General features: G+C 46.6%; 2 protein-coding genes across 5 annotated transcripts in view; one reads left to right on the forward strand and one right to left on the reverse strand.

Moving 5' to 3' along the window:
• Window positions 1-9,138, reverse strand: part of rfc2 (replication factor C (activator 1) 2) — a 49,337-nt gene extending 40,199 nt beyond the window's left edge. For both annotated transcript variants that reach the window (XM_038813657.1, XM_038813656.1), the window contains exon 1: window positions 8,816-9,138. In XM_038813657.1, coding sequence (XP_038669585.1) covers window positions 8,816-8,934 — 119 coding nt within the window. In that variant the 5' untranslated portion in view covers window positions 8,935-9,138. The remainder of the gene's footprint in view (window positions 1-8,815) is intronic.
• A 93-nt stretch (window positions 9,139-9,231) lies between these two features.
• The window catches only part of LOC119974622 (E3 ubiquitin-protein ligase rififylin-like), a 116,453-nt gene continuing 100,478 nt past the window's right edge, over window positions 9,232-25,206 (forward strand). The window contains exons 1-2 of one of the 3 annotated variants that reach the window (XM_038813658.1): window positions 9,232-9,540; window positions 15,108-15,149. The gene's annotated coding sequence lies outside the window, so the exon portion shown is untranslated. The remainder of the gene's footprint in view (window positions 9,541-15,107; window positions 15,150-25,206) is intronic. The other 2 variants (XM_038813661.1, XM_038813660.1) reach the window with 2 other exon arrangements.

Below are 25,206 nucleotides of genomic sequence, written 5' to 3' on the forward strand. Positions count from 1 at the left end.
TCTTGCCATTAGCCCAGTACTCTGCATTCCTGTTACTCCTACCAAAGTGAACCACCTCACACTTTTCCGCATTAAACTCCATCTGCCACCTCTCAGCCCAGCTCTGCAGCTTATCTATGTCCCTCTGTATCCTATAACATCCTTCAGCACTATCCACAACTCCACCGACCTTCGTGTCATCTGCAAATTTACTAACCCATCCTTCTACACCCTCTTCCAGGTCATTTATAAAAATGACAAACAGCAGTGGCCCCAAAACAGATCCTTGCGGTACACCACTAGTAACTGAACTCCAGGATGAACATTTGCCATCAACCACCACCCTCTGTCTTCTTTCAGCTAGCCAATTACTGATCCAAACCGCTAAATCACCTTCAATTCCATACTTCCTTATTTTCTGCAACAGCCTACCGTGGGGAACCTTATCAAATGCCTTACTGAAATCCATATACACCACATCAACAGCTTTACCCTGATCCACCTGTTTGGTCACCTTCTCAAAAAACTCAATAAGGTTTGTGAGGCATGACCTACCCTTCACAAAACCGTGTTGACTATCGCTAAATAAACTTGTTCTTTTCAAGATGATTATAAACCCTATCTCTTATAACCTTTTCCAACATTTTACCCATGACCGAAGTAAGGCTCACAGGTCTATAATTACCAGGGTTGTCTCTACTCCCCTTCTTGAACAAGGGGACAACATTTGCTATCCTCCAGTCTTCCGGCACTATTCCTGTCGACAAAGACGACATAAAGATCAAGGACAAAGGCTCTGCAATCTCCTCCCTGGCTTCCCAGAGAATCCTAGGATAAATCCCATCTGGCCCAGGGGACTTATCTATTTTGACATTTTCCAAAATTGCTAACACCTCCTCGTTTTGAACCTCAATTCCATCTAGCCTGGTCGACTGAACCTGAGTGTTCTCCTCGACAACATTGTCTTTCTCCAGTGTAAACACTGACGAAAAATATCCATTTAACGCTTCCCCTATCTCCTCTGATTCTACACACAACTTTCCACTACTATCCTTAATTGGCCCTAATCTTACTCGAGTCATTCTTTTGTTCCTGATATACCTATAGAAAGACTTAGGGTTTCCCTTGATCCTATCCGCCAACGACTTTTCGTGTCCTCTCCTCGCTCTTCTTAACTCTCCCTTTAGGTCCTTCCTGGCTAACTTGTAACTCTCAAGTGCCCTAACTGAGCCTTCACGTCTCATCTTAACATAAGCCTTCTTCTTCCTCTTGACAAGTGCTTCAACTTCCTTAGTAAACCATGGTTCCCTTGCTCGACAACTTCCTCCCTGCCTGACAGGTACATACTTATCAAGGACACGCAGTAGCTGTTCCTTTTAAAAGCTCCACATTTCGATTGTACCCATCCCCTGCAGTTTCCTTCCCCATCCTATACATCCTAAATCTTGCCGAATAGCATCATAATTGCCTTTCCCCCAGCTATAATTCTTGCCTTGCGGTATATACCTATCCCTGCCCATTGCTAAAGTAAACATAACCGAGTTGTGATCACTATCACCAAAGTGCTCACCTACATCTAAATCTAACACCTGGCCGGGTTCATTACCTAGTACCAAATCCAATGTGGCCTCGCCCCTTGTTGGCCTGTCTACATACTGTGTCAGAAAACCCTCCTGCACACACTGCACAAAAACTGACCCATCTATAGTACTCGAACTATAGTATTTCCAGTCAATATTTGGAAAGTTAAAGTCCCCCAGAACAACTACCCTGTTACTCTCGCTCCTGTCGAGAATCATCTTTGCAATCCTTTCCTCTACATCTCTGGAACTATTCGGAGGTCTATAGACAACTCCCAACAGGGTGACCTCTCCTCTACTGTTCCTAACCTCGGCCCATACTACCTCAGTAGACGAGTCCTCAAGCGTCCTTTCTACCGCCGTAATACTTTCCTTGATTAACAATGCCACACCCCCCTCCCTCTTTTACCATCTTCTCTGTTCTTACAGAAACATCTAAATCCTGGAACCTGCACAACCATTCCTGTCCCTGCTCTACCCATGTCTCCGAAATCGCCACAACATCGAGATCCCAGGTACCAACCCATGCTGCAAGTTCACCCACCTTATTCCGGATGCTCCTGGCGTTGAAGTAGACACACTTCAAACCAGCGTCCTGCTTGCCGGTGCCCTCTTTCGAACTTTCAACCCTATCCCTGACCTCACTACTCTCAACATCCTGTACACTGGGACTACAATTTAGGTTCCCATCCCCCTGCTGAATTAGTTTAAACCCCCCCGAAGAGCACTAGCAAATCTCCCCCCCAGGATATTGGTACCCCCCTGGTTCAGGTGAAGACCATCCTGTTTGTAGAGGTCCCACCTACCCCAGAAAGAGCCCCAATTATCCAGGAAACCAAAACCCTCCCTCCTGCACCATCCCTGTAGCCACGTGTTCAACTCCTCTCTCTCCTTATTTCTCACTTCACTAGCACGTGACACGGGTAACAACCCAGAGATAACAACTCTGTTTGTTCTAGCTCTCAGCTTCCACCCTAGCTCCCTGAATTTCTGTCTCAAATCCCCATCTCTCTTCCTACCTATGTCGTTGGTACCTATGTGGACCACGACTTGGGGCTGCTCCCCCTCCCCCTTAAGGATCCCATAAACACGATCAGAGACATCACGAACCCTGGCACCTGGGAGGCAACACACCAACCGTGAGTCTCTTTCGTTCCCACAGAACCTCCTGTCTGTTCCTCTAACTATGGAGTCCCCAATGACAAGTGCTCTGTTCCTCTTCTCCCTTCCCTTCTGAGCAACAGGGACAGACTCTGTGCCAGAGACCTGTGCCCTATTGCTTACCCCTGGTAAGTCGTCCCCCGCAACAGTATCCAAAACGGTATACTTGTTATAGAGGGGAACGACCACAGGGGATCCCTGCACTGCTTGCCGGTTCCCTCTCCCTCCCCTGACGGTAACCCATCTACCTTCTTCTTTTACCTGAGGTGTGACTACCTCCCTATAACTCCTCTCAATAACCTCCTCCGCCTCCCGAATGATCCGAAGTTCATCCAGCTCCAGCTCCCTAACGCGGCTCTCGAGGAGCTGGAGTTGGGTGCACTTCCCGCAGATGTAGTCAGAAGGGACACTAGAGGTGACCCTTTCCTCCCACATTCTGCAGGAGGAACATTCAACTGCCCTAGCCTCCATTCCCACTGAACTAACTTCCCAACTACTGAAAAATAAAAATAAAAAACTTGTTAGTTTAGCAATCCAACGGACAGAACTTTTTTTTTTGTTAGAGGAGGAGGATGGGTGGGAGACACTACGTAAGTAGTGTTTCGGGTAAAGCTGTCACTCGAGAACAGCCCCTTCACAAACCACCTTCAACTTACGCTGACCGCACTGCACGTATGCAAATCTCCCCGGAACAGCCAATCAGAAGCTCTGCTCTGCTGCCCCCTGCTGGATGTTTGACTTCCGTCGAACTCCTCGGGTCACTGATGCAGGTGCACCTTCAACTTACGCTGACCGCACTGCACGTATGCAAATCTCCCCGGAACAGCCAATCAGAAGCTCTGCTCTGCTGCCCCCTGCTGGATGTTTGACTTCCGTCGAACTCCTCAGGTCACTGATGCAGGTGCACCTTCAACTTACGCTGACCGCACTGCACGTATGCAAATCTCCCCGGAACAGCCAATCAGAAGCTCTGCTCTGCTGCCCCCTGCTGGATGCTTGACTTCTGTCGAACTCCTCGGGTCACTGATGCAGGTGCACCTTCAACTTACACTGACCGCACTGCACGTATGCAAATCTCCCCAGAACAGCCAATCAGAAGCTCTGCTGCCCCCTGCTTGTGTTGAGTTCGCACATTCTCCCCGCGTTTGTGTGGGTTCCGCCCCCACAACCCAAAGGTGTGCAGGGTAGGTGGATTGGCCACACTAAATTGTTCCTTAATTGGAAAAAATGAATTGGGTACTCTAAATTTATAATAAAAAAAAGAAATCGGGCAGTGGTTCGCAAGTCACTTTGCACCAGCGATCTTGCTTGAATATTAACCCCATAGCAATTATGACGGTTTCTAAAATGGAAAAAGAGGAACTTTGAAGTTCAATTGGGCAGCTGAATTGGTTAGCTAGACAAACAAGACCGGACGCTAGTTTTGATGTTTTAGAACTAAGCACTAAAATGAATGATCCTAAGGTTGAAGAAATTGCTCACATCAAACAAAAACATTGACAAAATTAAAAATGGAGAATTGTATTTTGAAATTCCAATCGTTAAGTGATATTACACAACTAAAACTGATTGTTTATGGTGACACATCTTTTGCTAATCATTGTGATGGCTTTTCGAGTGCAGGAGGATTTTTTTTCTCCTGGGAGAGAAGGGTAAACGTTGCCTCTTGGCTTGCAAAATTGAAAAGATACAAAGTACACTGGAGACACTTGCCCTAACAGAGGCAGTAGAGATGGCATTTTTTATATCCAGGATGCTGACTAAAATCTTAAGTGGAACAGAGTATTCAAGAACACTACCTATAGAGTGTCACATAGACAAAAAGTCCCTTTGGGAGAATGTCCACTCTACAAAATACATCAGTGTAAAATGACTACAGATTAATATAGCGAGCCTAAAACAGATGTTAGGAAATAATTAAAGTCTCCAGCATTTGAGTTAGAATTTGTGTTTTAATTGCTTATCGTGATATGGAACAAGAGGGGCTTAAGGGGAACTGGTGAACAGAGGGAGTTTTTGTGCATTTTAAAAGCCGATGTGGTGATGCTGCAAAAGACTCATCCAAGGGTGAAGGATCAGATGAGCCAGGTGTTTCATTCAGGGTTTGATAAAAGCAGAGCTCGGGGGTGGCGATCTTGGTGGGCAAGCGGGTGAGGTTTCAGATGGAGCTGGTGGTGGATCGGGGGACAAGTAGGTGATCATTATGGGTATGTTAGAGGGACAGCTGGTGGTACTGGTAAGTATATATGCCCCCAATGGGGATGATGCAGGGTTCATGAAGAGAACATTGGATGCCATTTCAGATCTGAATGTCCACGAGTTGATAGTGGGGGGGGGGGGGGGGGGGGGGGGGGGTTGGAACACTGTACTGGAGCCAAGGGTGGACAGGTCACAGCTGCACCCGCTGACCCCGCCAGGGTAGCCAAGGCGTTGGTAGGGCTCACAAGGGAGATGGGGGTAGACCCGTGGAAATTTGTACACACAAGGGATCAGGAATATTAATTTTTGTCCCCGGTGCACAAGGTGTTCTTAAGGATTAACTTTTTGGTGGTGGGAAAGGCGCTGTTTGCCGCAGTTAGGAGGGCAGAGTATTCGGCAATTGTGATTTTGGATTACGCTCCGTATTGGATGGACATGGTATTGGAGAAGGGTATAGCCCAGAAGCCAGGGTGGAGGATGGATGTGGAATTGTTGGCGGACTGGAGCTTCTGTGACAAGATAGGGAAGGTGATTAAGAAGTATTTGGGGTTCAATTGTATGGGGGAAGTTTGGGAGGCAATCTTGTTTAAGGCCAAGGTGGATAATGAGGAGAGGGAGGAACGCCAATGATTGATGGAAGAGATTCTGGAGGTGGGGATGGGAGGTATAGGGGGGACCCGAACCCTCCTGGTAAAGGTGGAAGGAGCTGCAAGTGAGGTCTTACCTATTGTTCGTGTGTCAGTTGAGTAGGGCGAGGGGTGCTGCCTATGAGTACGGGCAGAAGGCAAGGCTTATGCTGGCAAGTCAGCTTCATCGGAAGGCCGTGGCAGGTGAGATAGTTCGGCTGCGGACAAGATGGGGAATTAGTGGTGTCTCCAGAACAGATTAATCAGGTGTGTAAAGAGTTTTACAGAGACTTGTATAAATTGGAGCCACCAGAGGACGAGCAGGAGATGAGGGAGTTTCTGGATGGGTTAGAGTGCCTGAGGTTGGATGAAGTGGCGAGGGCGGGGCTGGAAGAGCCAATGGGGGTGGAGGGGGTAAAAGTGGTAATCGGGAGGATGCAGGCAGGGAAGGTGGCGGAGCCACATGGGCTTGTGGTTGAATTTTTAAAACAATTTAACGATAGGCGGCGCCATTGATAGTGGCAATGTTTGAATAAGCGCTGGTCAGGGATGTCTTGCCACAATGGGGCAGGCCTCCATCTCGTTGTTGCTAAAGAACACGGATCCATGGAGTGTGGGTCATACAAGCCCATATCTCTGCAAGATATTGTCAAAGCTGATGGCGTTAAGGTTGAAGGGGTGCCTTTCGATTGGCGAGGACCAGACGGGGTTTGTAAAGGGAAGACAGTTGCCCTTGAATGCGAGGAGGCTGTTGAGTGTGATTCATTCTCCGGCAGAGGGAAGAGAGACGGAGACGACGTTAAGTGCGGAGAAAGCATTTAATCGGGTGGAATGGAGTTATTTGATGGCAGCATTATAGAAATTTGGGATTGGATAAAGTTTGTGTTGTGGGCGCGGCTGTAAGGAGCCGATGGCGAGCATCCCCCCCCCCACATGTCCCCTTCTGGTTGCATTGGCTGTAGAGTCCTTGGCCATTGTGATGAGGGGCATGGGATTGTGGAGGGGTCAGTGAGGGGAGGGGAGTCAGACCAGAGGGTGTCCTTATATGCTGACCATCTGTTGTTGTATATTTCGCAGCCGAGCTCTTCGGTGGGGAGCATAATGGGTTTGCTTCAGAGATTTGGAACTTTTTCAGGGTTGGAGAGGGAGGGGGCTCATCTCTGGGATTTATGGAAGGATGAGGTTAAGGCAAAGTGTGTGGACCTTCAGTCATAAATGATCATCTTCCAGCTTGGAAAGGGACTATAGTTCTACCTGTTCTGAGCAATTGAATGCATTCCACACAGGGAGAAGAACATTCATCAAAGCAGAAGTCTCAGGAAGAATTCGGAGAGCTTTGAGGCACAATGTACGTCCATTGGAAACTGTTTTCAAACAGGGAGACATGGCATACTATATGGGATGGAGTTAAGAAATGGAAAAGTCCAGGAAAACATGCAGGTACAGTTGGTAAAAGAATGAGGAGGACCAGATCATGGAAATTGACAGGGTACCCAAAGAGGGACGTAGTCATTTTGATGAACCGGGCACGGCTATTTATCCTAAAGTTACATACTTGCCAGATAGGGACCAGTCAGTGGAAGGATGCAACAATCATGTGGGAAGCGCGGTACCACAGTGGTTAGCACTATGACTTCAGAGCACCAGAGTCCCAGGTTCAATTCCCACTTGGGTCACTGTCTGCACATTCTCTCCGTGTGCGCGTGGGTTTCCTCCCACAGTCCAAAGGTGTGCAGGTTAGGTGGATTGGCCATGCTAAATTGCCCGTAGGTTAGATGGGGTTGCAGGGTTACAGGGTTGGGTGGAGGCGTGGGGTGCTCTTTCCAAGAGCCAGTGCGGACTCGATGGGCCAAATGGCCTCCTTCTGCACTGTAAATTAGAACATAGAAGATTACAGCGCAGTACAGGCCCTTTGGCCCTTGATGTTACGCTGACCTGCGAAACCACTCTGAAGCCCATCTACGCTATTCCCTTATCATCCATATGTTTATCCAGTGACCATTTAAATGCCCTTAATGTTGGCGAGTCCATTACTGTTGCAGGCAGGGCATTCCACGCCCTTACTATCTCTGAGTAAAGAACCTACCTCTGACATCTGTCCGATATCTATCACACCTCAATTTAAAGCTATGTCCCCTCGTTCGAGACATCACCATCTGAGGGAAAAGGCTCTCACTGTCCACCCTATCTAATCCTCTGATCATCTTGTTGATGCTCGATCAATGACTCCAGAAGCGAGATTGGAAGACAATTGAAGGCTTTATTGGACTAGATGTTTCCCCCAGCAGCACAGGCAGCTGCTAGGGATGTAGCAGCTGCCTGCGCTGCTGGGGGAAACATCTAGTCCAATAAAGCCTTCAATTGTCTTCCAATCTCGCTTCTGGAGTCATTGATCGAGCTCTTATACTCTTAATGCTCTTATACTCAGCCTTACTGGGCGGAACCAGCAGGCAGGCTTCACCAATGATATAGCTGTCTCAGGAACCTCCCACACCAATGGTCTTACAGCATCAACCTGGGTACCATAATACCCCTACTAGCGACTACCACACTTGTGTGCCTCAATTAAGTCACCTCTTAACGTTCTTCTCTCCAACGAAAACAGCCTCAAGTCCCTCAGCCTTCCCTCACAAGATCTTCCCTCCATTCCAGGCAACATCCTGGTAAATCTCCTCTGCACCCTTTCCAATGCTTCCACATCCTTTCTATAATGCGGCGACCAGAACTGCACGCAATACTCCAAATGCGGCCGAGTTTCAATCCCTCTACCAATAAAAGCGAACACCCCATATGCCTTCTTAACAACCCTCTCAACCTGGGAGGCAACTTTCAGGGTTCTATGTACATGGACACCGAGATTTCTCTGCTCATCCACACTACCAAGAATCTTATTAGCCCAGTACTCTGTGTTTGATCACTGGTAGAGCAGGGAAGGCCACTGGAAAATAAGGTTGAATATTTGAAATGGTGGGGAGGGGAGGGGGAGGCCCATAGATTGGGAACATGAAGTACAAAAATGGAGTGCGCAGAAACGTAGTGTCAGTTCGGAGAGTGGATTTGGCAGTGAACCTGCCACAAGGAGAGATGAAGGGCAGTTAGCTGAACATCTCACATTAGGATGGGGACAATGATGTGGAGATGTACCTGGTGTTTGTTGTAAGACTTATTACTAGGATGGGGAGGTCAAGTAACAGCAGTTTTGAACGAGAGGGTCAGTGGGCGCCAGAGGTGATTGGGTTACGCGATGTTCGCTCGGGGGACGCCACTCACCAGGGAAGTTCGTAGGCGCTCGGTGCCGTTCGGCCGGCAGCACTGGAGGACGCGGCCTCCTGGTCTTTGTCCGGCTCGGGCCCCGCGCTGCTGCCGTTCGCGCTCTCCGCCGGCTCCATGGTTTCCCCTCCCACCCTTCCCGCGCGATGCGTCCTGCGTCAGCACGTAGGGCGGGCTGCCCGTGCGTCACCACCTCCTCCAGTTGGTCAATGGCTTCCGAACCGAACGCAATAAAAAGCTCAGATTGTTGAGATATTTCAAAATTAACCCGCCGGCGCTGAATCGGAGAATCTCCGATTTCACGCCAGAATTAACCCCTCCGCGTTTCCCGATCTTTTGGAACCGCCAGCGTCCCAGCAAGCGTTTCGCCAACGATACCCTCACTTGGTGTCAAGAGTCTCCCTTGTATTGCTTGGAGCCTGGTCCTCCAACGCTCCGGTCCTCCAGGGCCGGCCAGCCTAATGTGCGCGCGCACCGCCCGGGCTGCCGCCAGGGGCAAGAGAGAAGTCGGTTGGAAAGCAATGTGAAAGCTCGAGCGAGTCAGTACTCGGGGCGGATCGTCATCTCCTTCCCCTTCCCCCTCATCGTCTTGCTGCTCTTTCCTCATCCTCTCCTCCCACCCACCCCCCTAAAGTTCCCTCCATGTCTTAAATTTCACCTCTTTGCTGATGAAAGAAAGTGAGGAAAAGTTTTCGACAAAGCAAGGAAGAAGGGAAGCCGCGCAGGTAAGCAGCAAGGCGCTGGGCGGGCTGTTTGATCTGTGATTGTCGTGTTTGTATATGCCTGTGTGTTGGGAATAGTTAAAAAAGTACCCCCACCCTCTTTCCTACCCTCTTGAGCTACCAGCCACTCTTAGAAAATTCACCTGTGTTCACCTGGTTTAGTTCCCTGCTGCCTTCTGCACTAGGGCAGCTCACAGCTTCTGAGGGTCCTACAGGTTATCCCTGAATTCTCAACAATCCTTCTTACTTCCTGAACTTGAACCCATCCTCGAAGCTAATGTACTTTAACTATATGTCCACAAAAGCCACCTTCTCTGAGGAACAACTGCCAGGGCATGGCTTGTATCTCATCTTTATCACTTTTGTTACCCTTTGGAAACACAGTCAAGTTTTTCTGCAAATTGTTGATCCCAAGCTGAAGATATATTACAAATTGTAATGGTTATAGAAGTCCTGGAAATTAGTTGCTGTTATCTTTATAAAGTAGTTGATTTATACCTTTTTAAGCATGTATTAAAGAAAGCTTCAAAGGAATATAATTCTATTATTTGGTTTGGATACACAACACTTGAAGTGTAAAGTCCAGAGGGATTAAATTTCAGTTGGCAGGCTGTCAAAATACACCGCCTGCTAATGGTGTCTGCTAAGTTGTTGATCAGCTTTGTCCTGTGAAGATTTTGTTGCATTTAAAATTCACTAGTTTAAATAAAAAAATCTTAAATTCTAACAATGAAACATCTTGTAAGGTAGTGTGGCTGATATTTGGAATTCATTTTATATTTTAAGGTAGTTGCTAGCTTGATTGCCACCCCTTCCACTAACACTCCCTGAACCACCGACACACAATAGCAGTAGTGTGTACCATCTACAAGATGCCCTGCAGGAACACACCATCCTGACTTGGTAATATATTGCTGTTCCTTCACAGTCACGGGGTCAAAATCCTAGATTTCCATCCCTAACAGCACTGTTGTTGTACCTGCGCTACATGATCTGCAGTGGTTCAAGAAGGCAGCTCGCCACCACCTTCTCGAGGATAGTTTGGATAGTTTTGAATTTCAAGATGTAAGTTCGAAGTTGACCTCCCCAGTATATCTCAGTCAGGAGTTTGCATTGTATGCAATGTCTACACATACACATTATAACAATGAGATGCCTTGTTGTACAAACAGGATATATTAGTCTTCAATTCAATCCTCACTTTTGCACCAATCTTTTGAAAGATGAACTGCACAGTGGCACTGCTACCTCAGAGTGCCAGGGACTCTGGTTTGATTCCTGTCTCGGGTAACTGTGTGGAGTTTCCATGTTCTCCCCACGTGTGCATGGGTTTCCTCCCACAATCCAAAGATGTGCAGGTTAGGTGGATTGGCCATGCTAAAAAATTGTCCTTTAGTGTCCAAAGGTTAAGTTGGGTTGCGGGCGGGGGGGGCTCGCTCAGCAGGATACTTTTTTGGGGGGTCGGTGCAGACTCGATGGGTTTTATGGCCTCTTTCTGCATTGTAAGGATTTATAGATTAACACCAAGATGGGGCCAGAAACAAATTTATCTACTTTATTGCACAATGTAATTTGCAAAATAACTTTACATCAGTCTTTGTGTTTAAAATGAAAAAATATGTACTGACCCTTTCAGCCGATTAAAACCAAGCGCACTTTTCTTAGGTAGTCTTTTACTCTAAATCCTGATCGTGTAGCCCAGATTGGGTTGGCTTACCGCCTCCCTATTGCCTCACCTGCCATTTTGGGGGCACTGACTCTGAAGCTGTTTTGTTCTTCATTTCCCCCCCCCATGTTCACAGGAAAGAGATCGGTGGATTGGCCATGCTAAATTTCCCCCTTAAAATGTGCAGATTAGGTGGGGTTACGGAGATAAACTGGGGGAGTGGGCCTAGGTAAGGTGCTCTTTCAGAAGGTCAGTGTAGACCTGATGGGCCAAATGGCCTCCTTCTGCACTGTAGGAATTCTTTGGGTTGGTGGGACTTTTGTTTCCTCCCAAGGCCAGGGGAACTGTCTGTTTAAAATTGACTTTAACAGCTGTTAATGACAGAGAATTTTATATATTCAAAGAATATCTATTTAAGAATGTTTTTTTAAACTCCCTTAATTTGTCTTGCCGCCCATTGGATACGGTCAGCTGCTGTTTACTTGTCTTGCTGCCCATTGGATACGGTCAGCCGCTGTTTACTTTGTCTTGCTGCCCACTGGAAAGGGTCGGCCGCTGTTTACTTTTGTATATCCTTAAACATTCTGATGATGCCTGTGAGTCATGTTTTTGCTTTTTCTCATAGACCAGGAAAAGGCCAGATTTAACTATTGATTTCTGCTTTGTTGGTTGATTTCAACCTTGATAGTGCAGAAGTAGTGCCTTTTGTTCCCAGGGTTAACAGCTAAGCTTTCCATCTCCGATTACACTCGAGTCACTCCTACTGGGTGCACTTTTTAGGCTATCAACCAAGGAAGTCTTGAACTGGCTCTGATGCCGCTGTAGTTCAATATACTGTGGGTATGTCCAAATAATGCTCACTTGTATAGCGTGCATCAAGGAATGTGCCTGTGGAACCTTTCTCCAGGAAGGGCTAAACCGATAGGAGACCGGGGAGGAACGAAAACAGATGAAGAGAACGTGGTGAGGGCAAAACGGGACAGGTCAAAGGTGCTTTCAAAAGGAAATGAGGTGTTTTCCTTTGCTTTTCTTGCATTCTCCCTAGCAAAAAAGATTTTCCCATTTGCTATGGGTTGTACAACGTCACTTGCAATTCAGTGCAGGATTATTTCACTACACTTTCAACTAAACTGTTTTCTTAAATTTGTGCTGGGGATGTGGGCATTGTTGGCTGGGACAGAATTTGTTGCCAATCTCTAAATGCCGTTGAACTGGTTTGCTTGGTCAGTGTTTTTCAAACTTTATTTCCGGCTAACCTTCGTGACACACCATTTTCTCTTGCCTTTAATGCGAGATCTCAACGTAAACTAGCAAGGTTGCACAATCTGAAACGTCTGTTCTTTCATCTAGTTGTATTGAGAACTCCTGCGCTGATTTTAAACGAGAAATAAGCTGGGCTTCTAAATTCTCAGCAATATCAGAAATTCAGCAAGCCACTATGTTATCGCTAAGTGGGATAGATTTCACTGTTTCAACGAACCTCTCATCTATGACCGTGAGAATTTTATCTTATGCAGCAGGGAGAATTAATCTCTTCTACAGTGTGGGGCATTTTCTCTTTGCTACACGGTAAGCTACCAAGAGGCTAATTGTACTTTGTTGTTCAATGTAACATTGCTGCTGAGGACTTCAGCTGACGATTTAAGTTCTCATTGCATCCTTTGAAAAAAATCAAGAGGTTTGTCTTCAAATGTCTTTGGAATTTGTTGAATCCAAACTTTCTGTTGTGGATTCTCCTGAACAGCTCACACCACCACTGGTTTTACCTGCTTTGAATTCTCCTGAGCCATTCTCTCCAGCAGGTTTAGCCGGCATTGTTAAAAACCGGCTGCTGCGGACATTGCGCCTAAATTGCCGCGATTGGGAATGCCGCGATGGATGGCTCCACAACCCATCCATGGGTCATGACCCCCACTTTGAAAATGCCTGTGCTAGGCCATTTCTGAGGATAATTAAGAGTCAACCACATTGCTGTGGATCTGAAGTCACAGGTAAAGATGGCAGATTTCCTTCCCTAAAGGATATTATTGGACCATGTCCATTGTGGATAGCACAATCACTTCACAGCTCCAGGGTCCCAGGTTCGATTCCGGCTTGGGTCACTGTCTGTGCGGAGTCTGCACATCCTCCCCGTGTGTGCGTGGGTTTCCTCCGGGTGCTCCGGTTTCCTCCCACAGTCCAAAGATGTGCAGGTTAGGTGGATTGGCCATGATAAATTGCCCATAGTATCCAAAATTGCCCTTAGTGTTGGGTGGGGTTACTGGGTTATGGGGATAGGGTGGAGGTGTTAACCTTGGGTAGGGTGCTCTTTCCAGGAGCCGGTGCAGACTCGATGGGCCGAATGGCCTCCTTCTGCACTGTAAATTCTATGTAAAAAGGTGGGTTCTTACAAAATTGACAATGGTTGCATGATTGTCGTTAGACTTTTAACTCCGGATTTTCATTGAATTCAAATTTTGCCACCTGCCGTGGTGGGATTCAAACCCTGGTTCCCCAGAGCATTATACTGATCTCTGGATTAGTAGTCCAGTGGCAATACCACAATGCCATCACCTCCCTAAATTGCTAAAACCAAATGTGGTGCAATTTCTACAGACTAATACAGTTGCATTAGATTGCTTGGTAATGGAGACACTTCCTACAGTATGCTCAAGTGCATTTCAGGATTTAGCAGGCTTGCAGTTACAATAGATACCAAGGTTCTTCTTCAGGTTGCTGTTTGATATTCATAGGAAATAGCTTTGTGACACGTTATAGAAATATCTATTATACATTATATAAATCTCTAACATGTTCCTGCCTGAAGTTGCTACCTAAACCTGCCCCTTCCTTCTAATGCAGACTCCACTCCCATCTCCCCATATTTGTCAATCATGTCTTCAGTCATGTATGGTCCATCCTCCAGAGTTTCCTCTGTTTCCCTTCTTATAACCTGATAACTCTTTGAACAAGGTTTTGATCATCGCTCCTAAAATCTCCTATTTTAGGTCAGCATTTGCATGCCTGAGTTGCACCTTGGGATGTATTTTGTGTGTAAAAGGCACTTTGTGAACAGAAGTTACCGCATTAGCATATTTCCTGTCTACAAACCATAGATTCTTTTGTCATCCTTTTTAACTTACTATTACATCAACGTGGAGACTGCCTATAGAAAGATTACTGAGAGGAATTTCCGGTTTAAAGACTGGCCTCTGACCCTTGTTGATAAATCAAATTAATTTTAAATAGTTTTTCAAAAAAGCTTTTAATATTGAGCACAGTGAAAATTATCAAATTTAGCCATTGAATTTACTTTTATGTTTCAATGCCCTACTGAAAATAAAATTCCAAATCTTAGACACTGAAACAACAACAGAAATATTTGGAGGTCTTGGAGTGTGTCTGGATGCATCTGTGGAGAAACAGATTTAACATTTCAGGTTGCTGATCTTTCTTCAGAATGCCTATTAATGTAAAACTTATATTTCAGATTTCCAGCATTTGCAACATTTTGCTTTTATTCTTCAGAGACTGAAGCAATGTTTGCCTGCATGCATCAAGACCTGGATGGCATTCAGACTTGCGCTATTAAGTGGGAGTACCATTAATACCACACATGTGTAGACAATAATCATCTTCACTAAGAGAGAATATAAAGATTTCCTTTTGACATCATTGGCTTTACAATTGCTGAAATCTCCATCACCAAGTGTTCAGGAAGGTAGCTCACCACTGGCCTCTCTGGGACAATTAGGAATCAGCAATAAACTAATTTTGCCGTGCTCACTTCTATGAACAAAAGATATCATCAACTAAAAGAATGTAACTTATCTTTGAGATGTAATCTTATTTGCAAAAATAACCATAGAAATGGTACAATATTGTCTTTCCCGTTAAACATTAATATTATGGTGTGTGATTGCAGATTTCTATCCCAAAGGTGAGGTGAAGACTGCTGTCAGTCCAGGTGAGTGTATGGTGCTCACTCTGATCCTCACAGTAGTAGACGGTTCTTGAACTGGGTAAAACTTGTGTCCATTACTGCCTTCGTTCACTGTGTGATGTTGTAGCTTTAGCATATGCTCTTTGCTGGGTGTTATTATCTGCCAGAACTGCTACCATCAATAATTCTGAATTTTGGAGAATTGGAAAATCTTATAAAGGCAGCGCAAGTGGAGTGGGGCAATCATGGGAGTTTAAAATTGTTTTCAAATTAAGTTGACCAAATAAGTGAAAGCAGAGCTGTCCTTGATGCTCCATTAGATAGGATTGATTTATTTTGTGCTGTACAAGTTGTTCTGTTACAGCTGCTTTGTAAAAAGCTTTGCACGGAGCATGTGTATGTAGCGATATTTCATCTTTCCATTGGACTTCTTAAATCTCCCCTTTGACTTATACTTGTGCTGTTCTCAAACTGATGAGCTAATTTTAGTTCTGCACTACGTGCAATGTTTTTGGAATCCTGAATTTGCTACTATTAGAATGCTCAATCTTACATTGATGGCTGTGACTGTCATAATGTACACTAGTCATCTTCTGGCAAGATAAGAAATCAGTCTGAAATTGTATTGTAACATATGAAACTTTGTTGTATGCATTTCAGCAATGTGTTAATGCTGTCCTTTTTGAATCGAAACACTTGAAAGACTTATTTTTATATTGTATTTTTCATCAGGACATCCAGAATGCTTCACAATCAATTAACCTTATTTTTTAAGTATCTTGTAATTTTTGAGACAGACGTAATGGTGAACTTGCATACAGAAATTAGATGAATGACCAGTTAATCTTTCTTGGCAACGTTGGATGAGAAATGAATGTTGGTACCATACCAACAGAACTCACTAATCTATTTTGCATTCACCTGAATTTGGTTTAAGGTCTCATTTGAAAGATGGGCCTCTGACAACACAACACTCCCTCCAATGTTGCATTGAGATATTAGACTATATATTCAAGTTTTGGAGTGCGACTTAAACCTGCAACATTTTAACTCCCAAGGTAAAAGGGAGACTGACTGAACCATATTCACTATTAATAAGTCTTGAGCAATGCCTTTCAGCATCTGTGCCCCAGCATATTATGCTTAAGGAGGATTAGAATCAATTCAATCCTTATGGTGTCCGTCTTAGCTCATGGAAAGTTGCAGATTCAAGAACTGAGAACATAATCTAGGTTGACACATCAGTACAGTGCTGAAGGGAGTGCTATACTGAGGCACCTGTTTTCAAATGAGGCAGCATCTGTCCATTTAAGTGAACATAAAAGTTTTCATGACATTACCTGAAGAAGAGAAGGGCTTTTCTCCCAGTACCTTGGTTAACATTACACCCCAGTTTATGTTATGGAAGCAGATTTATCTAGAAGATCATGTGACTACGTAACTTAGCTGTTACATTTGCCACATCACAACAATGACTATAATGAAGAGATTGTCGTTTACTTCAGGAAACGTAGTGGAGAACATGCCCCTGTCTACATCAATGGGAAGGAAGTAGAAAGGGTTGCGAGTTTCAAGTTTCTAGGTGTCCAGATCACCAACAACCTGTCCTGGTCCCCCCCCCATGCCGGCATGGTAGCACAAGTGGACAGCACTGTGGCTTCACAGCGCCAGGTCCCAGGTTCGATTCCCGCTGCATCACTATCTGTGCGGAGTCTGCACGTTCTCCCCGTGAATGCATGGGTTTCCTCCGGGTGCTCCGGTTTCCTCCCACAGTCCAAAGATGTGCAGGTTAGGTGGATTGGCCATGATAAATTGCCCTTAGTGACTTGGGTTGCGGGGATATGGTGGAAGTGAGGGCTTAAGAGGGTCGGTGCAGACTCAATGGGCCGAATGGCCTCCTTCTGCACTGTATGTGCTATGTTCTATGTAACCTGTCCTGTCCTCTCTTTCCCCCCCCCCCCCCCCCCCCCCCCCATGCTGATACTATTGTTAAGAAAGACCACCAATGGATTGGATTGGATTGGATTTGTTTATTGTCACAATGACCCTACTTTCTTACAAGACTAAGGAAATTTGGTATGTCAGCTACAACTCTCACCAACATTTACAGATGCACCATAGAAAGCATTCAGCTTGGTATGGATCCTGCTCTGCCCAAGACTGCCGGAAACTACAAAAAGTTGTCAATGTAGCCCAATCCATCACGCAAACCAGCCTCCCATCCATTGACTCGGTCTACAATTCCCGCTGCCCCGGAAAGGCAACTAGCATAATTAAGGACCCCACGCACCCCAGTCGTACTCTCTTCCACCTTCTTCCGTCAGGAAAAAGGTACAAAAGTTTGAGGTTACGTACCAAACGACTCGAGAACAGCTTCTTCTCTATGCCATCAGACTTTTGAATGAACCTATCTCGTATTAAGTTGATCTTTTCTCTGCACCCTAGCTATGACTAACATTATATTCTGCAGTCTCTCTTTCCTTCTGCATGTACAGTATGCGTTGTCTGTATAGCATGCAAGAAGCAATACTTTTCACTGTATACTAATACATGTGACAATAAATCAAATCAAAATATTTCAAAAATACTTCTCTTGCTGGTGAGACATTGGAGGGTGTGAAAGTTGCTGTATAAGTCCAAGTTCTTTCTTTGTTGTGGATTTGGTAATCTGATGCCTGAGCCTGTCTCTAAAACTCCAGAGTGCTACTGATGATTGACCAGCCAGCCCTAGCTGCTTATGGGAATTGAATTGATAGTTCTATCACTATGATATGGCTCCTCAATCAAATAATTTCTAAGTCATATCCTGACTGATATTTTAGGCCTAGATACGTGAGCGATTGAAGCCGATACCTATGGTAGTTTTATTTGTGCAACTTCAACAGGGTCAGAAGCTTATTTTTTGATAAGCTACCTGGAATTGGGTAAATGGTGTTGGTTACAATGTATAACTCGTATCTGTTCAATGGAAATTGCACTTGTGCGGATTTCTCAGTAACTTTTAGACTTCTGTTCACGATGATGTGCTGAGAGGAAGCATATTAGGTAGCACTCTGAACCGGGACTGGGTCACTGTCTGTGAGGAGACTGCATGTTCTCCCTGTGTCTGTGTGGGTTTCCTCTGGGTCCTCCCACAAGTCCCGAAAGACGTGCTGTGAGGTCATTTGGACATTCTGAATTCTCCCTCGGTGTACCCAAACAGGCGCTGGAATGTGGCGACTAGGGGCTTTTCACAGTAACTTCATTGCATTGTTAATGTAGGCCTATTTGTGACAATATAGATTATTATAAAAAAGAAAGACCCTTTTTAGTTGAATTTTGCCCAAATTTCAAGGGGAAAATCCCTCAACAGTTTAAGGAGGGTAGCCAAGGAGAGATGGCAGCGAACAGGAGCTTGAGGGACCGAAGAGATGGCAGAAGTGTTAGAAAGAGCCAGGATCAGCTGACAGACGAGACGGCAGCCCCACGAGGTGAAGGGGCCCCAGAAGACAGGGCGGCCAACGACTGGAGCATCAGCCTCCCCACCACCTGGAGACAGATGGAAGAGCTACCTTATGAAGGAGCTGACCGCCATGAAGGAGGCGCTCAGACTAGAAATCCAGGTATGGGTCAAAATGCTGGTGGCGGAGGCGATGGCCACCGTGCAGAAGGCAATCAGTGGGCTGGGGGAAAAGTGGCAACCTCGGAGAGGACGATTCTCAACCTGGAAAAGCCCCCGATGGACCAGAGCAACAGAATCGGCGCCCTGGAGGCAGAGGTAAAAAGGTTGGTGGCGGTCATGGGGAACCTCGGGGAAAGTCGAGGACCAGGAGAACAGTTCCCAACGAGAAAACATAAGCATCATGGGTCTACCCGAAGGCATTGAGGGCAAAGACTCGATGGACTACGTTGCCCAAATGCTGGGCAACTTAGTTGAGAGACAGCTTCCCCAAACCCCCAGAGCTCGACAAGAGCACATAAGTCGCATAGACCGAAACCCAAGGGCGGGGAGCAGCCGAGGGCGGTTATCGCAAAGCTCCACCGCTGCCAGGACCGTGCAAGGATCCTGTGGTGGGCATGGCAAACAAAAGCAAGTACCTGGGAAGAACATAGAATCAGAATTTACCAGCTCAATGGGGCACAACTAGCAAAATGCAGGGCCGTGTTTAATCAACTGAAATCGACCCTGTACAAGAACAGAGCATGTTTTGATGGTGTTCCGGTCAGGCTCTGGGTCACATACCAAAAGAATGAGCATTACTTCAACTCCCCAGAGTAAGTGAAAATGTTTGTTAGAATCAAGCGCCTGGACAAGGGACAGGCATGGCAACAATGAGAGTTGTACAGAGAAACTCTGAAAGAGCAAAAGAATCATTGGACAGTGAGCATGTTTGCGCTAGACTGTGCTGCCTCGTTCCGATTCTAAAGGGAAGACTGGACCTTAGAAAGGAGCAGGTATTGGGGGAAGACAGGTGAGGGTTTAGACATGGAGAACGGACAGTCAGCGGGCATAAGGAAGGGGCTAGACCAGCTCAGGGAGGAGGGCCACCACACGAGCAGAACTAGCTAGTCTGCGAAGGTGGAAAGTAAGGGGAACCGCAGCGCACCTCCCAGCAGGGAGGGAGCACCTGGTCGTGCATGGGGGAGGCGGGAAGGAGGGACACAGAGGGATGGGAACGGGGGGGAGATGGGGAAGGGGACATAAAATGAACTGAGAAGGAAAAATGAGCTGGGTATCCTACAGGCCTCGCCGGGTGAGGAACAAGATGGCATTGTAAGCAGCACTTTGGGGGGGTCCCTGAACAAAGGGAACCCTGGAATGCAGGGGCGCAGCCATGTATAAACATAGTTGGTGGACATGGTGGGTGCCCCCCTGGGCAAAGGGAAACCCCAGAGTGCAGGGGCCCGGCCTCATGATGAGAAAGGTGACCATATCCATTTTGGACGGCCCCCTAACAGAGAAACCCCGGAATGCAGGGGTGCGTCCACCAGGTATGGTTGATCCCGCAGGAGTGTGGGGCCAAAAGCCCCCACCAGGATTATCACCTGGAATACGAGGGGACTTAATAGCCCGGTGAAAGATCCAGTGTCTTTGACCATCTGAGAAGCCTGAAAACTGACGGTCTTCCTACAGGAAACACACTTGAGGGAGAAGGACCAACTGCGAATAAGAAAGGGCTGGGAGGGACAGACGTATCACTCGTGTTACGGGACGAGGGCTAGGGGAGTAGCCATATTGATTAGTAACAGAACGAGGTTCACGGCGACGAGGACAGTTATGGACCGGGGGGGTGGTACATAATGGTCAGCGGTGTCCTAGACTGGGCATCGGTAGACCTGGTTAATATTTGCGTGCCCAAATGGGACGCCACAGGCTTTATAAAAAATACCATGACAGAAATCCCCAACATTGACATGCATTGACTGATCATAGGGGGCGACTTCAACTGTGTACAAGACCCATTGCCAGACCAATCGAACCCCAGATTGGGAAAAAAAATGGTCATGGCCAGGGATCTGGCAACATTCATGGAGCAGATAGCGGGGGGGGGTGGACATGTCGAGGTTCCTACATTCTTGTTCTTTTCGCAGGTCCACAAGGCATATTCGAGCATACATTTTGTTGCAGTGGGGAAAGTAGTACTTCCAGGAATAGTAAGAGCGGAATACTCAGTGATAGTTATCTCCGCTCCACATTATATGGGTGCGAGGTTGGAGACGAGCCGTGTCCAGCGCCCCACATGGAGGTTAGACATGGACCAACAAGGTCTTCTGCCAGAAAATATCACAACCCACAGGCGGGTATGTTGTAAACAACCGGAATGGGGAAGTCTCGCCTTCCACGTTCTGGGCGGCACTTAAGGCGGTGATTAGGGGAGAGATTGTAGCCTACAAGCATTAAGAGATAGGGAAGACAGAGTGGCCAAGCAAAACTGATCGATTGCATCCTGGGGGTTCATCAGAAAAGGCCTCGACTATGGAGCTCTTGGCAGAGAGGAAACACGACTAATGGACTTTAATCTGCAATCCACCAGGAAAGCAGTGCACCAACGGGGGACTTTCTATGAGCACAAGGAAAAGGCTGGCCGTCTACTGGCTCACCAGCTGAGAAAGCAGGCAGCCACGAGGGAGATAGCAGAGGCAGGCCGGTAATCGAGCAAAAAGAGATCAACCGAACGTTTGAGACATTCTACCGAGGGCTATACACCCCCAAACCTTCCCAACGGGGATGCCAAGATGAAAAGATTCCTCAATAGACTGGACATGCCAGTTGTGGGGCCAATAGGCGGAGGGAGCTGGAAGCACCTTTCTGACTGGACTGATCATGGAGAGTATCAGCTCCATGCAGGCAAAGAAGGTGCTGGGACCTGACGGGTTCTCAGCGGACTTGTATAAGAAATTCGCACTTGCCCTGGCCCCACACCTGCAGAACATACTTGCTGTGAGGGGCACTCTGCTTCCTACTCTAACACAGGCCACGATATTGCTGATACCCAAGATAGACAAGGACTTGAGATAATGTGGATCATATCGACCCATTTCACTGCTGAATGTAGACGTGAAGATACTCACAAAGGTCCTGGCCAAGAGACTGAAGAACTACGTCCAGAGAACCAAACTGACCTCGTCAAGGGTAGGCAGCTAACTGCGATCATTCGGTCGCTGCTGAATGTAATAATAATCCCTTTCAGGGAGTGAACACCAGAGGTGATTATCTCCCTGGACCGAGTCGAATGGAAGTACCTCATTGAGGTGCTGGAGTGGTTTGGGTTAGGGACAGGATTCACCTCATGGGTGAAACTCTTATACAACGTCCCCAAGGCGAGCATTCCTGTTGAAATGCATACTGATCTTCATCCCCAAGGTGTATTTCCACAAAGTAGACAAAATGATTATGGTGTTTGTTTGGGGGGGGGGGGGGGGGGGAAGAACCAGAGGATCCCTCAGTCAACGCTGCAAAGGAGGAAAAACATGGGCGGTCTAGCCTTACCGAACCTACAGTCCTACCACTGGGCTGCCACAGCCAAGAGGGTGAGGAGATAGACACGAGAGCCAACCACAGAATGAGTGAGGCTGGAGGAGTCCTGCAAGGGAACAATCCTCCAAGCACTCGCCACACCAGCGCTCCCATCCTCTTCCATCAAAGCACACATCCAGCCCAGTGGTGGTAGCCACGTTGAAGACGTGGAATCAAATGGACCTACCGACAGGCCAGGAGCTGATAGGCGGAGGGAGCTGGAAGCACCTTTAGGACTGGAGTGATCATGGAGAGTATCAGCTCCATGCAGGCAAAGAAGTTGCTGGAACCTGACGGGTTCTCAGCGGACTTATATAAGAAATTCGCACCTGCCCTGGCCCCACACCTGCGGGACATACTCCAAATTAAACACTTACTCCTTAAGGAGACAATAAGGTACCCAAGGACGCCGAGAGACACTCTCCTAGAGGAGCTAATCAACACGGACAATAAGGAGGGGGGGAAGAGAACTGTGAGAGCAGATACGGATGGTTACGAGACAGGGCAAGACTACCACTGGACGAAACTAGATGGAAATGGGACCGTGAATTGGGGACGGAAGTGGGTTGGGGACTCTGGAGCGAAGTACTGAGCAGGGCCAACTCTACCACCTCCTGTGCTAGGCCTAGCCTTATGCAGCTTAAAGTGGTGCACAGAGCCCACCTGACTAGAACCCAAAAGAGCAGGTTCTTCCCGGAGGTGAAGGACAAATGTGAATGGTGCCAGGGAGGTCCGGCCAAACATGCCCACATGGTCTGGGCATGCCCCAGACTTGTCGGGTTATGGACAGCCTTCTTCGAGGCGATGTCCAAGGTTGTGAGGTGAGGGTGGAGCCCTGCCCGTCAGTGGCACTCTTCGGGGTATTGGACCCGCCAGTCCTTCATATGGGGAAGAGGGCGGACGCCCTAGCTTTTACATCAATAATCGCACGCCGGAGAACCCTGCTAGGCTGGCGATTAGCCGCACCACCCAAAGCTCCAGACTGGCTGGCAGACCTGGCGGAATTTCTCCACCTGCCGACGGTCAAGTACACCATCCACGGGTCAAACAATGAAGGTGGGGGGGCCGCGGAGAGAGAGAGAAAGACGAGGGCGGACACTTTTAAGAGACGGGGCGGGGGGGGGAGAAAGACTGCACAAAACTAAGCACCGGGGAGCAAGAGGAGATGAGGAAGGGCTACGCAGCTCCCCCCCCCCCCCAAACCAAACAACAAAACTTTTTTCAAAACAGTGGGGGGCGGCGGCGGCGGAGGAACCAAACGGAACTTGCCTCCAACAGGAAGCATGTAAAAACTGTTCTCCATAAGCTACAAACTGGCTTGTAAATATCAGACACACTTGAGCTGCTACTTTGTAAATACCATGTGCCTTACATGTCAAACTGTTATACTGTTAAAGTTGAAAATGCCAATACAAAGACTTGAGACTTTTAAACATAATGATACTACTTCATACAAATCCCTAGCCAACAAAAAACAGTGCAGGCCACCTTGAACTGACTATGATGCAACAGTTCATAGTCAGTGATGCACATAACAAGCCCAGTATTGTCCACATTCTAATCATTGCTGGTTGACTTTTCTGAAACAAGGAATTCCTTCTGCAGTTGTCACTCTGCTATTTTCAAAGCTGTTCAACCTATGCAGTCTCTGGTTAATTGTTGCAATGTTTCTGGAAGAATGTTACATTCTTCAGGTTATCCTTGAAATACATTCGCCTCCTGAGGCACTTTGTAAATGTTCAAATTGAAAAAAGATTTCTAACACTAAGCTTGAAATGTCAATTTAGAAATAATAATTTCCTAATTATGTTAGGAAAATAATTTGAAGCGTGTTCATCAAATGAACAGTTACATTTAGTGGTTTGTATTGTGTTAGAACATAATTTATAATTTTCAACTGAATGTTGGGTTGTCGAATGGCATATCTCATAACTAGAATCACAAGTATTTCATCATCAATTGTGAAGGAAGAGGTTGTCTCTTGCCGAATGTGTGCTTTCCTATTCTGAATTTGAATTAAAACTGCCCCCAGTTTGAAACAACAAATTGTGTACACAAGTTGGTAGAGGCAATAGCATTTTTGACACTCCAACAGTCTACAATATTATTGCACAGCTATTGCTTTCAAAATAGTTCAAATATAAACTCAGGAATGAAGTATTGCTCAATCTACAACTCCTATTATAGTTTCAGTGACAACGGGAGATTGAAAGAATATTGCGTTCTAAGTATTGGGCAATTTAAGGGTTAAAAGCCTGGGGTTAGAGTGTGACTGCAGTGGTCATTTTTTTTTACACATTTTGTTTTGCAGTGCCTGGGTGCTTTTAGCAGTCAAAAGGTTAAATTGACAAAGACATGCGTTTTTCAGTTTAAGGTAGTGGGAAAGTCCCTGGGGAGTTGGTGCTTTGCAGCCTGCAGAGCGAATTTGTTTTTTGGCTTGGGGAAGATAAGGTCGAGCAAAGGAATGCCAAGAGACATTTATTTGAAAAGCTTTAGAGAAGCAAATATTTTGGAGAAAGCTGTGGAGAGCGTTTTTGTGGAGAAACCTTGGAGAGAGGAGTGAATTTTGATCAGCCTGATGCTGAGTTCACAAGACTTCCATGATTCTATCCATATCACAGAAAAACAGGAATATCGGGAGAGACTGAAATATGAACAAAAGCCTTGGTAGGACTTCATCTTGACCATCTGCACCCGCCCAGATAATGAAAAATGGGCATCCCATCTTTTTAGGTGCGGCAGTATCTGTGAAGAAAGAAGGGAGCTAAGGTTTTGCATCTGGGTGGCTCTTTGTGAAAGCTCTGACAAAGAGTCATCCAGACTCAAATGTTAGCTCCCTTCTCTCTCCACAGATGCTGTCAGACCTGCTGTGATTGTCCAGCATTTTCTGGGTTTTTTTCAGATTCCAGCACCCGGAGTAATTTACTTTTACCATCTTTTTAGATCCTCTTTCACCCGTCCACCAGATTCCATTTATACGTCGTGGCCCATTCATGAGCCACCTGAATACCTAAGTACCTGAATCTACTTCTGGCCTGCTTGAATGGAAGGACACTCAAATCTTCCCTTTTCCCCAGGGCATTA

Source organism: Scyliorhinus canicula, chromosome 12 (assembly GCF_902713615.1).
Source record: "Scyliorhinus canicula chromosome 12, sScyCan1.1, whole genome shotgun sequence".
NCBI lineage: Eukaryota > Metazoa > Chordata > Chondrichthyes > Carcharhiniformes > Scyliorhinidae > Scyliorhinus > Scyliorhinus canicula.